At 53.9% G+C, this 14,009-nt stretch overlaps 2 protein-coding genes across 5 annotated transcripts; one reads left to right on the top strand and one right to left on the bottom strand.

Moving 5' to 3' along the window:
* Positions 1–893: 893 nt before the first annotated feature.
* On the bottom strand, positions 894–5,473 carry DCTN5 (dynactin subunit 5). Its single transcript, XM_027667958.1, has 7 exons — positions 5,385–5,473; positions 5,177–5,245; positions 4,814–4,932; positions 4,272–4,383; positions 3,540–3,642; positions 3,215–3,306; positions 894–1,248 (listed from the first exon to the last, which is right to left on the bottom strand). Exons 1-7 carry the CDS (start codon positions 5,430–5,432, stop codon positions 1,228–1,230), a joined length of 564 nt encoding a protein of 187 aa, XP_027523759.1. The 5' UTR covers positions 5,433–5,473; the 3' UTR covers positions 894–1,227.
* Positions 5,419–13,748, top strand: PALB2 (partner and localizer of BRCA2). 4 transcript variants are annotated; one of them, XM_027667956.1, is made up of 14 exons: positions 5,422–5,549; positions 5,631–5,690; positions 5,781–5,868; positions 6,209–6,232; positions 6,325–8,220; positions 9,029–9,837; positions 10,098–10,181; positions 10,304–10,465; positions 10,833–10,918; positions 11,207–11,368; positions 11,527–11,643; positions 11,974–12,061; positions 12,406–12,554; positions 13,453–13,747. In XM_027667956.1, exons 1-14 carry the CDS (start codon positions 5,499–5,501, stop codon positions 13,682–13,684), a joined length of 4,008 nt encoding a protein of 1,335 aa, XP_027523757.1. In that variant the 5' UTR covers positions 5,422–5,498; the 3' UTR covers positions 13,685–13,747. The 4 variants fall into 4 exon arrangements, with proteins under 4 accessions (XP_027523756.1, XP_027523757.1, XP_027523755.1 ...); XM_027667954.1 differs by having other exon boundaries at positions 5,481–5,549; positions 5,781–5,838; positions 13,294–13,748; XM_027667957.1 differs by having other exon boundaries at positions 5,481–5,549; positions 13,294–13,748.
* Positions 13,749–14,009: the final 261 nt, after the last annotated feature.

The raw sequence follows: 14,009 nt of genomic DNA, 5'->3' as shown, positions 1-14,009 counted from the left end.
GGGAATCGGGGACCGGGAATCGGGGACCTGGACTGGCTCCCCCTCGCTCCCGCTGCCTCTCGGGTGACGTTCTCACAGTTCTCTGGGCTCTCCCTGACCTCACCAACGATTTCTTCACCCTCCTCTTCCCACTCCCCTCAAGGACACGCTGCTCAGTGACCCCCCACCCCAGGGCACCCCACCCCCGGCGCTGCTCCTGGGCCTGGCACCACTTGCCAAGAGAAGTGACCATGGGATGCTCCCATTCCTTAACCCCACCTTGCTGCCCACTGGCACAGAACAAAACACCAATGAAAAATAATCCAAAAGGGCACAAAACCAGCAGCAGTGGCCCAGCCCAGGTGCCTGCTCTCTGCCTCCAGGTACACACAGTCCCACCTGGCTGGAAGCAGGATGAAGGCAGGGACTTCACCTCCTTTGGCCTTCCCCATCATCAGCAGCTATTTCTTTCAGCCCTGGCTAACAAAGAACAGAAGGCTGGCCCTGTGAGTTGAGCCAGTGCCCCAGCTGGCCCTGACCCACTGGCACAGGCCATTGGTCCTCAGGGTGTCCTGGAGAGCCCAGCACACAGGACCAAGCCCTGAGCCCTGCAGATCACCACAGCCAGTTCAGCTGTCATTCCCCCCACGGAGCTGGATCATCTCGGGATATTCTGCTCCCCACAAAGCAGACACAGCCCCCACTCGCCCGGTGACTGCGTGACCTTCCCGCAGAGCCCCTCACAGGCCACCTCAGCTCCTCCTGCTGAGCCATGGGCGCTTGGCACAGAGCGGGAGGTGTGTTCCAGGGACTCTGAACACCCGAAACACAGGCAGCATGGCCTGCCCGTCGGCTGGGGAACCCAGAGCAAAGCACACAGGAGCAAGGCAGGATCAATGAAGCAACACAGCGACTTGGGGGTTGAAGTGCTCCGTGTTTGTACAGGATTCCTGAAAGAAGGCATTCCCCTCCCTGCAGGACATGCTTCCCCACTCCTGCAGCTCCTCTGGCTACAGGCACAGCCCCCCGTGGGTCAGGTTTTACTGCACCGCACTGGACCGAACGCTGCCAGCAGAGCTGGGACTCCCCGGGCTGTGGCAGCCACTGACACTCCATCTTCCCAGAGCTGGCACAGGCGGAGAGGTGAGCCCAGGTCAGAGGGATGCTTCAGAGACAGGAGGAGAAAGTGGCCAATGTAAGGAATGTTAACAGTGCTGGGTGTTTGGGATCTTCAGTGGCAGCTTGGTTTTAGGCCCTGGCAGATGCCACCTTAACAGAGACAATAAAAGAGGTTTTAGTTAAGGCAGAAGGGTTGGCTCAGCCTGTTAGAAGGAAGAGTAGGCCACGAAACATGTAATTGCAGTGACATATCCCTCCATGCTCTACAGCTCTGCTCTCAGGTGATTGTGGAAATGCATCACTCACACTTTTCCAGCTGCCATCCCACTCCATCCCAACTCACATCCCTCCTTGCACCCCTCTGCCAGCCGCTGCAGCTGCTGATCAAGCGATCCCGGTGAAACGCAGGATGTGGTGTTGAAACTTTGAGGTGACACCATGGCAACACAGCACAGACACCACGCTCCTGCCAGACACTGCCAGGGACACCCAAGGACACGCTCTGAACACCGAACTTGCAGAGAATCTCACAAGAAGCCCCAAACATGTCAGGTCTGGTGACAGGGGAGGCCTCTCCAGCCCCTCAGAGGGAGAAAGCAGCTGTTTCACTCTGTACTTCACTTCTTTAATGCACTGACACTCTGATAGCCAGAACAGCCTGTAACAGTCACAGAACAAGGGACTGTGGCTCATGCCCAGGCATAGCAGGAACCTCAGTCTAGTCTCAAGTTTGATTTGAAGAGGTACAACCTTGAGTCACTTGAGTAACTGGAGAGGCTTTAATTTATGTACAGTAAAAATACAAACAAACCGGTCAGTGGTTTTACATGTGATGAACAGCAGCTACTACACACATTAGTACTTGTACAGCTGTTTGCTATTAAGGTTTATCAGCATTTGCATTGCACAGATCAGCTGAGGGCTCCAGGGCTGCTCATCCACAACCACACACCTACTACACACCTAATGTCCTGGCCCCAGCTGCTACACTACAACATGCAGGAGCCCCAGTTTAAAACCTACAGCAGTATGATGCTAAGCTTTAGTAGAGCACAACCAGAGCAGGCAGACTCTTGTGCAGCCAGTTGTCTGTACTCAGTCAGATATACAAGCATCAGATGCCTTCAACTTTCAGAGCTGCTCCCAGAAAGAACTATTCCTGCTCTACTACATGTCCAAAATTAAATGTTCACTCTTTTCAAGAAGTCTGAGTCTCATTCCTAAGCTTCATAATGCAGAAAAGCACCAAAGAGCTCTCTGCAAATATAGACACTGGGTAATAAATGGGGACAGCTGCAGCATTCTCTCATCCACCATTGGTTTCTGCTTTTAATTACCCACTTTCTGCTGCACTGAATTCTGTGAGTGACATGGCAAAACTCTTCCCAAAGGCCTTTGGCTCTTTAAAGTCTGTGATGTTCAGCAGTAGAACACACACTGGCCACAAGAACACTAACCCTGAAGGGTGAGAGCACAGGACTGATGTCAGTCTGCTTCAGGAGCTAAAAGCTAAGAAACATCCTGTCAGGCACAGAAAGACAGGTGTCAATGTCAGCCAAAATTCCTAAAGCCAACAGCAGGATGATGAACGATGTCCCTACAGAAGAGAATCCCAGGGAGAAAAGGAAGAGGCCATCCATCTCAGCCCACAGGCCTATGGAGCAGCAAGGGTTTTGCCAAAGGAAAGCCCTGGGTCTAATGAACCTCGGTAGGTGTCCGGAACACACCCAAACCAGCCCTGCTGGGCTAGCAAACCTAAAGGCCAGGCTTTGGGCTAGGACAGAACTGCCCAGACAGGCTGAGGCTGCAGAGCACATGTCAGCTCTGCCTCATTCCCCCGCTGCTGCCCTAAGGCAGGTGTATCAGCTTTCCCAGAACATTCAGTGGCACAGTTCAGACAATGTGGAATGGAGTACATCGGATGAGCATACAAAGTTTGAACAGGACACAGCAGCTTTCACGAGGGACTGCTTGGCCAGGCTGGTGGTGTTGAGGGACACTCACACAAGTGCTCAGGAGAGTGGAGGGCCGGGCTCTGGTCTCACTGGACAACACCCCTCTCCCCACCCCCAGAATGCTCCTGTGTGCCTGAAACATGGGAAATGGGCTACTAGACCTGAGTGAGTGGCAAGAACTTCTGGTAATAGCTCTTGGTAACGTCAATCATGAGTTCCTGGGTGCATTCCGGGAGCTCCCCAGAGAAGAGTCCTGGAAGAAGAACAACAGTATTGACATCAGTCATCATGCATCCTCTACCTGCTGTGCACTAAGGCAGGGAGTTTCACAAGTTAAAACTATTACTTTTCAGTGCAGCAACTGCCTGATACCTTTATTTCTAGGCACTAAATGCTAAGAAGCAACTTTGTTATAACAATCTCATTTAAAATAAGAATATCCATGTTATCCACACTTCTGTGAAAGCAAAGTTAGAGGGAGCATACCCGGGCAGCCTGAGAAAACAGTGAAAGGTGGGACTACAGTTTCAGGAGGGAGTACTGTGTTGTCCAAGATCTTGCAGCAGTCTTTCAAAACACATCTACGACCCTAAAACAGAGAACAGGAGAAGTTTATACTTAAAACACTATAAACACGAGATCTTTTGCTTATTACTGGTACATTACCTAAATTTCAAGAAGATTAATTCATCAAAACACATTCTGTATAAGAGATGACAGGAATAATTCTTTACCCTGACTGAATGCTCCTCCCAACAGAATTAACTTTTCTTTATGAGGAAAAACATGTTTGCTTTTAACAAGCACAGGTACAGGTAGCTGCACATTAACAAGTCGATGTGCAAATTGGCCCGAGTCATGCAGTGCCAGCAAGACCTTTTCTACCTCAGTAACCTTGACTATTTGGTGTTATTTGCACAGAAACACAACTCCACTTGTTCTCTGTGGCCAGGCTGCCTTCCCCAGGCAGTCCCGTTAGCCATAGGGAATGGCTGACACTGCTGGGATGGATTTTCCAACCAGCAGCAGCTGAACCTGCTGTCCTTGGAAAAGCAAACCTGAAAGCCCTGCTTCCTGCAGAGAAGGAAGAGGAGGAGGAGGAAGGAACAGCGCAGAGTAAGTGCCTGCTCTAGCCAGCTGGTGCAGACACTTCTTAGCTGTCGTCCCAAAGCCTCAGCAGTACCCAGGAGTTTGCAGAGAGGACAAAATGGCACTCACAATGACACAGTTCTTGCCTATGTGCACGTAGGAGCCGATCTGGGCCGCGTTGACAACACAGTCCTCTTCTATGAACACGTGGTCACCAATGTGGAGAGGGAAGAAAGCCACCCTGTGACAGGACAGATATTTGTTCAGTGCACAACAAACAAACTGACACTGCTAGACCCAAAATCACCCTGTGGAGTCTCCCATCCCCAGGTGGATTAGCAGATGTGGATTTGGTGCTAAGGGAGACAAAACAGTAACTGGTCTTTCTCCTCTCTTTCTAAAGGATGGCCCCAATGAGCACCAGGAAGATGTAAATAAACAAAGAGCAACTGAAACATGCTCTTTACTTTGCTATTCTAATATATCCCAGCCTTTCCATATTGGCCTGAAGTGAATGCTAACCCCCAAGGCACAGTTGAACATTTGAGAAAGAGACAGGTTTAGACAGATGTATTTCTGCAAACTGCTGCAGAACAGGGTTCTCTGAATAAAAGTCTCAGTCAAGCTGACAGATATTTTCAGGTGTCTCCCAAAAAGAAGGGGCCTCTTACCCTTTACTGAACTTCTTGAAGGGCGGCCTGATGACGCTGCGGCTCTTGACCACGCAGTGCCGCCCCACCCGCACGTTGGCCAGGTCCCCACGGATGATGCAGTCGTTCATGACTATCGTCTGCAGAAGGGAAGAGAGGTACGTGAGATCCAATTCCTAGCCGTTCCTAGCAGTTCTTACACAGAGTCATGCCAAGGTCTGGTCACTCCAGCAAGATTATGTTACCTTAGAGAGGATTCTTTCAGTCAAAAGAAAAGCGAGAACAAAGCAAAAGCATAGGAGGCTGGAACCAGCAGCTGTGCTCCCGAGCAGCACAGTGAGCCAGACACAACGCCAGGCTCAGGCACAGTGACGATGCTCTCACCTTGCCGTTGAGGACGATGTTCTGGCTGCCGCACAGCACGGACTGCCGGCTCACCTTGTTGCCGGAGGCCTGCGGGGAGAACGGGCGCGTCACGGCGGCTCTCCCGGGCCCCGCCGCCCCTGCAACACCCCCGCGAGCCCCGCCCGGCTCGGCCCCCCGCTCCCCGGCCCCCGGGCCCCCCTCTCCGCTCCCCGGGCCCCGGGCCCACCGTCTCGATGTACTCGGACTTGTTGTACAGCATCTCGCTGAGCTCCATGGCCGCCCCGCCCGGCCCCGCTTCCGCCGCGTCACCTCCGCCCGCGCTGCCGCCGCCCCGGTTGCCATGGAGGAGCCGCGGGCAGCGGCGGCCCTGAGCGGCGCCGACAGGGAGAAGGTGCGGGGCCGGGCGGGGCTGCGGGGCCGGCGGCGGGGCCGGTCTCGGTCCCAGCCCAGCCCGGCGCGGTGTCTGTTGCAGCTGCGGGAGAAGCTGGCGCTGCTGAGGCGGGAGTACAGCGAGACCGTCATCCGGCTGCGGGTGAGCGGGCAGGGCCGGGCCGGGGCACGGCGGGGGCACCGGGGCCCCGGGAGCCGGTCCCAGCCCCGCCGGGGTGTTGTGTGTCCGCAGCGGGCGAGGCGAGCCGAGAGAGCCAGGAGCCACGGCCGGCGGGAGCGGAGCCCCCCAGGCGGGAGATGGCGGGAGCGGAGCCCCCCAGGCGGGAGATGGTGGGAGCGGAGCCCCCCAGGTGGGAGATGGTGGGAGCGGAGCCCCCCAGGTGGGAGATGGTGGGCGACCTCCCAGCTTCGTGCTGGGGCGGTGGGACGCCCGGGGACCCCGTCAGCCGCCCTGTGCCCCCCCTTGCCCTCTCCAGGCGGTGGGTCCCGGGCCCGGACTGTGGCCCCTCAGTGCCCCTGCGGAGCCGGGATGGACCGGCCCTGCCGACCCCCTCACCCGCTGTCCCCTCGGCCGCTGCTGCCCCCAGACCTGCACCCGGCCCTTCCCCTGGGCTGAGCCGTGCTCTGCACTAACATCTCCTCTGCTTCCTTCCTCACCAGATCTCCAGTGCTCTGATCCTGACTGTAAGATCCCCATCTTTTCCTCCTAACAAAGTGATGTTTTTCTTGGACAGGACTTTGAGAGTACTTTACACGTGTGACATTTTTTCCCCCAGGTTCTAAAGATAATGCATCTCCTAGTGCTGACAGAGGTGGACTCCCTCAGTTACAGACTAAAACCTGCTCTGATGTTGACGTGGAGGAGGCAACATCTGTCACATTTAAACACATTCCAGAATTCTCCAGTGATGAGGTTAGCCTGCAGGACAGCTCACGGGCAGAAAGTGTTCAGGCCAGCCAGGAAAACCTGTGCTGTGGGATCATTAGGCCTGTCCTTGAGGAGAAAACATCCCAAACCTCCAGAGGCATGATGAAGCTGAGGAGACGGACAAAGGCTCTGGAATCAAGGGAAGGGAAATCAGTGCACGATGGGCATGTAATCAGCACTGATGAAACAGTGAAAAATCAAACTGCCAGTGCAGAGGAGCTTCAGTCACCAGTGTTCAGGCACGGTACCCTCTCGCACACTGAGGAACATCCTGAAAGGTCATGCAGGCCAGCTCTTGTGAAGGGAGAAGGAAACAGTTTCACTCCTGATGCTGCCTCAGGAGCTGTACAGGAGGTGTTCGAGGGCAGTGTCACTGCAGGAGAGCCTGAGCTGTCTCCACATGTGGTCAGGGACAGCAGTGACATCTGGCAGCTCAAGTGCCCAAGGGCTGTGACCACACCTGGCAGCCGTGAGCCATGTTCACAGGAGGGAGACTCTCTTTTACTTGACACCAGAGGTGATGGAGAAGAAGAATGCCCCAGTGTAATAAAACAACTGGACAGTGAGAGTTTACGTGAAGATCAGGGAGAATTATGTGGGCTCCTGGATTTAGTGTCAGAAAATGAAGTATTGCCTGAGGACAGAAATAACACTGTAACCAAGGAGAGCAAAAGCCATGAAGGAGATGAAAGTGACGGCGATACCTTAAATCCCTGTCCTGCAGATCCTGCTCTGGGCAGTGCTCGAGAACTGCTGGAGGATCAACAGCTTGAAAGTCAGTCAAGACTTTTTCCTCCCAGGGAGGCGACGGCTCCCGAGGGCACGCTGAGCTCTTGCACAGTGGTGGAAGGGCTGCTCTTCCCTGTCGAGTACTACGTCAGGACAACTCGCCGCATGTCCAACTGCCAGAGGAAGGTGGACCTGGATGCTGTAATCCTCAGCCAGCTGGGCAGGAGCAAGAAAGGTCAGCGGAGTAAGTGCAAGCAGAAAGATGCAAACTCAGATCAGCCCTCCCAGGAGAGAGCTAAGGCTGATTTAGAGTCAGGGGTAATGCCGTTCCCTTTTCTTGGGGCAGAAAAGGATCCAGCAAACTCAAGTAGTTCTGAGAGATCTCTTCCTGTGTCCAGCAGCAGCAGCACTTCACTGGGATCCATTTCTCAGAAAAGCGTCATTAGCACAAGGCAAGAGCAGAGTCGATCCCAGAGGAAACAGAAGGGAAGAAGAAGGTCTGCCTGCAAAGCCCCCGTGCGTCCAGTGTCACAGGAGCTTATAGAGAGTGTGGACCTCATAATGGCCAGGGAAAGCAGTGCTCTGCTGTCAGGTGAGAGCCAGAGTGAAAAGGAAAACTGTGATGCTAACCTTGAAAAGTCATCCTCAGATGAGAGCAAGTTGTCTGGTGCTGCAGCTTTGGGGTCTGGAGAGACAGGAGTGACTGAAGCTGCACAGCCAGCGGGTCCTGATCCTCCTCAGGGAGGGAGCCAAGTGCCGGGGAAATGCCTGTTGGAGCAGGTTCAAAATCCACTTCAGAGCAGCGATGCCGTGAGCCCAGGGAATGAAACTTTTGCCAGGCACGTGGGAGATCTGGAAGCCAACTCGCCTGTGTGTCAGGCTGATAAACATCCAGTGGCGAGTGTGAAGAGCCGGCGAGGAGCTGGCAGGGCAGAGCCGCTCCCGGGGGTCAGCGTCCCCCTGCGCCGCTCCCTGCGCTGCTCTGCGAGACACAGCGCCCAGCAGGGCTCAGCAGGTACTGCCTCACACTCAGCACTCCCCAGAACTCCCATTCCCCCAGGCAGGGCTCAGCAGGTACTGCCTCACACTCAGCACTCCCCAGAACTCCCATTCCCCCAGGCAGGGCTCAGCAGGTACTGCCTCACACTCAGCACTCCCCAGAACTCCCATTCCCACAGGCAGGGGAATGTCCAGTGAGTGTAGGCCCTGCTGTTCACACCCTGCACTGTTTAGTCAGGAAAATATGAGGGGGATTAACTATTTCTTTTTTTTTTTTTATAAACAAGATATTTTTTTAAAAATTAGATCATTGTGGTGCCCATGTTCCTTGAACAATTCTAGAAACTTTTACTTCAGCCCAGTGACAGCAGAGGAGCAGGGCTGAGAACTTCTTGAGCTGCCATTGCTGTTGGAGCAAAGGTTGTGCACACTGGAGCTGATATCCAGCAGATGGGTGCCCATCAGTTCCTCCAACTGAGTGTGCATACTAAAGAGTATTTTCTTTTAGTGCTAACAAGTGTGAAACACAAGACATAGCCTGAGAGTCTGAGGGTCTGTGAATATTGCAAAAAGTGTTGGGAGAAAACCCAACAAACCAAACTGAACAAGCACTCAGTTCTGTCAGGCTTTGGACATGACCTTTGAGCTGAAGGCTTGATGCAGAGCAACTGCAGATTGTAATGTCTTTCCAGAAAAGTGCCACTTCCGTGTCTTAAGATTGATATGGCTCTTTTTTTTTTTTAAAATATATTGGAGTGGCAGTCTGGATGAGAGATTCTGAAAAGGCAAGTTGCTGATGTTCTCTCTTGTATTCTTGTGTTTAGATGACAGCAGCAGAGGGCACAGCTGTCCCAGGGGCTCAGAGGGTCCTGCTGCTCTGGGCCTCCCTGCTGCAGACCCCGACACTCGCTGCTCCCTCTTCTCCTTCCGCAGCCCACAGGGGCTGGTCCCCAGGCTGGGCATCAGGGACTTCCACCTACCAAACGAGGAATTTGGAGTACTGAAACTGGAGAAATTGAAATCTTCCCCTGTGAATGACTTGGAGGATTTTGTTCCGAGTGTGTCCGGGGATGGTGTGGCTCCACAGGACGCACCAAGTGCACAAATGAATCCAGAAGAAAAAAGACTCAGAAGTAATTTGATTTCACCTTCCAAAACCAGATTGCCCGAGCTCCCCTGTGTGGAAAGCCCGGCTTCCAAGAAGGACCTTTCCACCCATGAGTTGCTGTTTACTCCCATGGAGACTGTCTCAGCTGGGGCTCCCACCCAGCGTGAGTCTCAGAGTTCCTCGTCTGTCTTCCCTGCTGTGGGTGCAACCCCAGGTGTTTTACCTGCAGTGCACAGTGAGGTCTTCCCAGCCACACCTTCTGTGCCCACCTCACAAGGGACCCTGCCTTCCTCCAGAGGAGCTGCCCAGGTCCTGGGGGATGGGGCACACAAGGACCCTGCCATGCCACTGCTCCCGGACAGCTGTGGTGCAGGGGCTGCCACAAATGAGGAGGAACAAGGTACCATGTTTGCTTTAGCAGATGAAAGAGGTCCTGAGAATAAATCTGATCAGGCTGTGGCCTTGGATAAGCATCAGCAGTCAGAGAGCAAAGAGCAGGGATCCTGCAGAGCTTCTCCTGAACAGGTAACAAGCTGAGCTCTTTGCCAGGGGTACTAAGCCAGGAGTTTTGTGGACAAATCCCCTTTCCCAGAGTCTTCTCTGACTTCAGGGGAAAGGCCTCTTTGCATGCTAGTCCTGCATGGATCGTGGCTCTCCAGCAACAGCATGCAGAGTGACTGCATGACAGTGACAGAGAGCACACAACACTTCTGCCTCGCTCTTGCAGGTGCTGAATGTCATTTCAAAGTTGAACTATCCTCCTCCTCCTTTACTTGTTTGTGCAGAAAAATGATGGAGCAGAACAGTTGACTCCAGTGCTGCCAGATGGCCCCAAAGAAGAGAACTTGCAGCTTGTGTCAGAGCTAAAGGTGGGGGAACAGCAGGGAATTGTTACTGCGGCAGCAGCAGCTTTGCAAGACCAAGTTTAACAAAAATGCAACTGATAATCATGTCTATCAGAGAAAAAACAGCCCTGGTTTGTTTTGGGCAGGATTCCTCAGGTTCCTGTGCCGTGGATGTGAGCACAGTGTGGTGGGAAGCAGCTGGCTGCAGGGAACTGCGTGTGGTCACTGCTTCCGAGAGCTCCGTGTCCCTGTGGGAACCTCTGGCACCCAACCACTGGGGAAAGGTCTGCACCTGGCAGCTGGGAGAGGTATGGACAATTTTCTTGCCCTATGTATTAGTTCCCAAGATACAAGGAGCTTGTAGCTTCTATGGTCACATGTTACCTACAGGAATTTGATACTCCATTCACAGAATGGTGGCTGCACTTCAGCCACTGCCTTGTGCTCTTTCCGCTTACAGTCCTTAGAGACACTTTTTACCTTTTATATTAATAGGGATTGTTTGATTAGGTAAACAGGCAGCAGACAGTTCAGCTGTTTGTCTAAGTGTGCTTCTTGAGAATGGTCTGAAAATCAGTTCTGCTCCACATCATTTTACTTGAAACAGTCTAGAAAATGAGAATAAAGTTAAAGGGACGCTGTGGGTGACACTGAATTGTTGTTTTGCTGTCCCAGATTCCTGTAATCCAGATTGTTCCTCTGCCAGACACCTGTAACCTCGTGTGTGTAGCGCTGGGAGAGCTGGAGATTGGAGAAATAAGGTTTTGTATTTGTTTATTACTAGCACTTTGCACCCTAAGTAGTTGCAGCTTAGCTCTCCTCACTACTATCTTAGTAGTGGCTGAAATTATCTTTTTGCTAATGTGTTACTTTCTCAGTTGCTTTAGCAATTGGAAAAGGTGCAAGGGATTTCTAAAAGTCAACTATAAGGACTGGTTCATTCACCCCAGAGCTAGCAGACTGAGTAAACATAGTCTCATTTGTATATGCTATGGCATGTTTGAGTGGTGCTTCTTCCTGTCGTGGTATGTGCTTGTCTCTTGATTTAGGACGTTGCTTTATTCTTCTGAGACTGACTTGTTCAGGCACTCCCTGGTGAAATCTGGGAATATAAAAGCAGTTGTTGGGCTAAAGGACCAGAGGCTAGTGAGCAGCAGCAGGACCCTGCAGGAGCAGCAAGTGGAGATGGTGTGGCTCTCAGGGACAGGAGGGTGAGTTTGGGGGTGCTGGTTCGTGGTGGTCTCTGTGGCAGGTGGGACAAAAGTGAGGAAACATCTTGGATGTAGAAAAAGTGGATTCCTATTCTTCCTGGAGTGGTGCTGAGCACTTGTTTTTTCAACTGCTTTTCTATGTGCTGATCTCCCTTCAGGAGCAAGGACAGGCAGACCCTGATGCCCCCTGAAGAAACTGTTACAGCCTTTGCTGAAGTAGAAGGGATGAGAGAGGCCTTGGTGGGCACCACTGCTGCCAACAGCATCGTGGTGTGGTCAGTGTCTCCTCTGCCATTACACGGTTTAGGGGGTGGGGGCTGTAGCAGGAAGCTGCAGGGTTGTGCAGTGTTGCTGGCTGGATGCTGAGCCACCCGGGAAGTGGTGGTTGTCAGAGGGCCTGCAGTGTGGCCCCACAGTCACATGGACAGGGAATGGACTGTGCTGCTGTAATTCCATTGCTTTTGCATCATTCTCATTACACCCTCCCTGTAGCCTCTTGGCTTGTTTGGCTAATGTGGAACCAAACCCGTGTCCATCCTGCGTAGTGGTGTAACTGTGATTAGAGGATGAAAATGTGTCAGAGTTTGTGTTTTCACCAACTGCAGGAATCTGAGAACAGGCCAGCTCCTGAGGAAGATGCACGTTGGTTATTCCTACCCAGCTTCCATCTGCCATCGAGCGTATTCCGACTCCGTACGTACATGGAATTCTCTTCATGCTTGGGCTACACTGACTGGGCTGGGGACATAAAGGATTGAGGTTTCTAGAGGATTGAAGGTAAATGCATAAATCCATTGAGTCACTGAGCTGTCACTCTGCTGTGTTGCATCAGCCCTTATCAGCCAGCAGCTGCTTTGGGTTTTATCTTATTTGATAAGGAAAGTAAACCATTTCTGTTTTCTTCAGTAAAAATAATGTATCACTGTCCATGGGGCTGTGATTAGAGAGAGACTGTAGCTGTTAATTTTTGGAAAATTCTTTGAGTTTTTCCCCTCCTGCTGTTGTTTTTAGTGATGTATTTTCCCTCTCTCTATCAGGGCCTTCTGTTTGTTGTTTTAAGCCATCCACATGCCAAAGAGAGCGAGTCCTGTGGAAACCCAGCATTCCGCGTGGTGGCCTTCAACCCCAGGACGGGCAGGAGCCGGGGGGTGATGTTCTCCTCCCCCCCACCCAGCCCTGCAGGGAGGCAAGTGCTGGGGGCTGGGGCTGGGCTGGCTCCTTCCAGGGGCTGTGGGAGGACCCAGCGAGTGGAGCTGGCAGGGATCCCGTTGCCATCTCCCCGGTGATAAGGGGCTGCATCCGGCGCTGCCGCGTGTCCGGTGCACGGCTGGGGGGCTGGGGGTGTGGAGGGGCCGCTTCCTGCCCGCTTCCCGCTGTGCCCTGACCCCCTGCCCTCAGCACTGAGACTGGGGGCCCGTGTCCCTGGGCTCCTCAGGCAAGCCCCTGGTGCTGCCTGCAGCAGTGGCACTCTGGGCTGCTGGGGAGCCCCGGGCCAGGTTGGTTTGTGTGGAGCAGTGCTGCAGGCAGATGGCCTTTTCCTGCCCGTGCCCTGTGTTTTGAGGCGCCAGCAGGCTCAGCCTCAGCTTTAAGGCTCAGCCTTGCAGTGTTCCTTGCACAGGAAATGTGATGGATGTATGGGAGTAGCAGTAGATCAAGATCTTGCTTACTGAACAGTCATGGAATCACAGAATGGTTTGGGTGGGAAGGGACATTAAAGATCGTCCAATTCCACCCCCTGCCATGGCAGGGACACCTTCCACTAGCCCAGGTTGCTCCAAGCCCTGTCCAGCCTGGCCTTGCACACTTCCAGGGATGGGGCTTTCTTTAAAGAGTTGTTTTTTAAGAGTCCCCTTTTTTAAGAGTTCACCTTTTTCAAGTATGTTCTGAGTCCCAAGGAGTATTTTCTTGACCTTCTCCCTTCGCAGTTGCGCTGGAGGCACAGCCCAGACCGTAGCCTGGCTGCAGTTGGGCGTTAATCTGTACCTGAACCCCAAGCCAAGGGAACAAACACTGCCCTGTGTGGTGTCTGTGTGGTGTCTTTGCAGACCCCTGCTGTGTGCTGACCCCCCCCCGTGTCCCTGCAGGTACCTGGAGGGCGATGTGTGGGGCACGGCGGGAGCGGCCGTGCTGACGTCGGGCGCCGTGGCCGTGTGGGACCTGCTGTGGGGCCGGTGCACGGCGGTGCTGCCCCCGGGCCCCGCGGGGCGCTGGGCACTGGCGCGCTGGGCCATGGCCGGGGCCGGGCTGCTGGCCGGGCAGCACGACGGCACCGTCCGCCTGTACCGGTACCGGCAGCCACAGCCGGGAGCCGCCTGACGGGGGGGCAGGACCCCATCACTGGAACCTCTGCTGCCGGGTGTGGGGGATACCATTAAACGTTGTTGCCTTTGGATGACTCCGTGTCTGCCACTGCCATACTGGGGGGCTGCTGGGGGGCAGCATGGCCACGGGCTGCTGGGGGGCTGTGGAGAAGGACCTGCTCTCCTGCTGTCCCAGACCAGCAGCGTGTCCTGAGAACCAAGAAGGCCGCTGGGGTCCTGGGGCATTGGGAAGAGCCTTCCCAGCAGATTAGGGAGGTGATTCTGTTCCTCTGCTCAGCCCTGGGGAGGCACATCTGCAGTGCTGTGTCCAGTTCTGGGCT

This window comes from Corapipo altera, unplaced genomic scaffold (assembly GCF_003945725.1).
Source record: "Corapipo altera isolate COAL_440 unplaced genomic scaffold, ASM394572v1 104b, whole genome shotgun sequence".
Taxonomy (NCBI): Eukaryota; Metazoa; Chordata; class Aves; order Passeriformes; family Pipridae; genus Corapipo; species Corapipo altera.
Note: the sequence above shows the minus strand (reverse complement) of the source record. Positions and strands in the feature narration are given on the sequence as shown.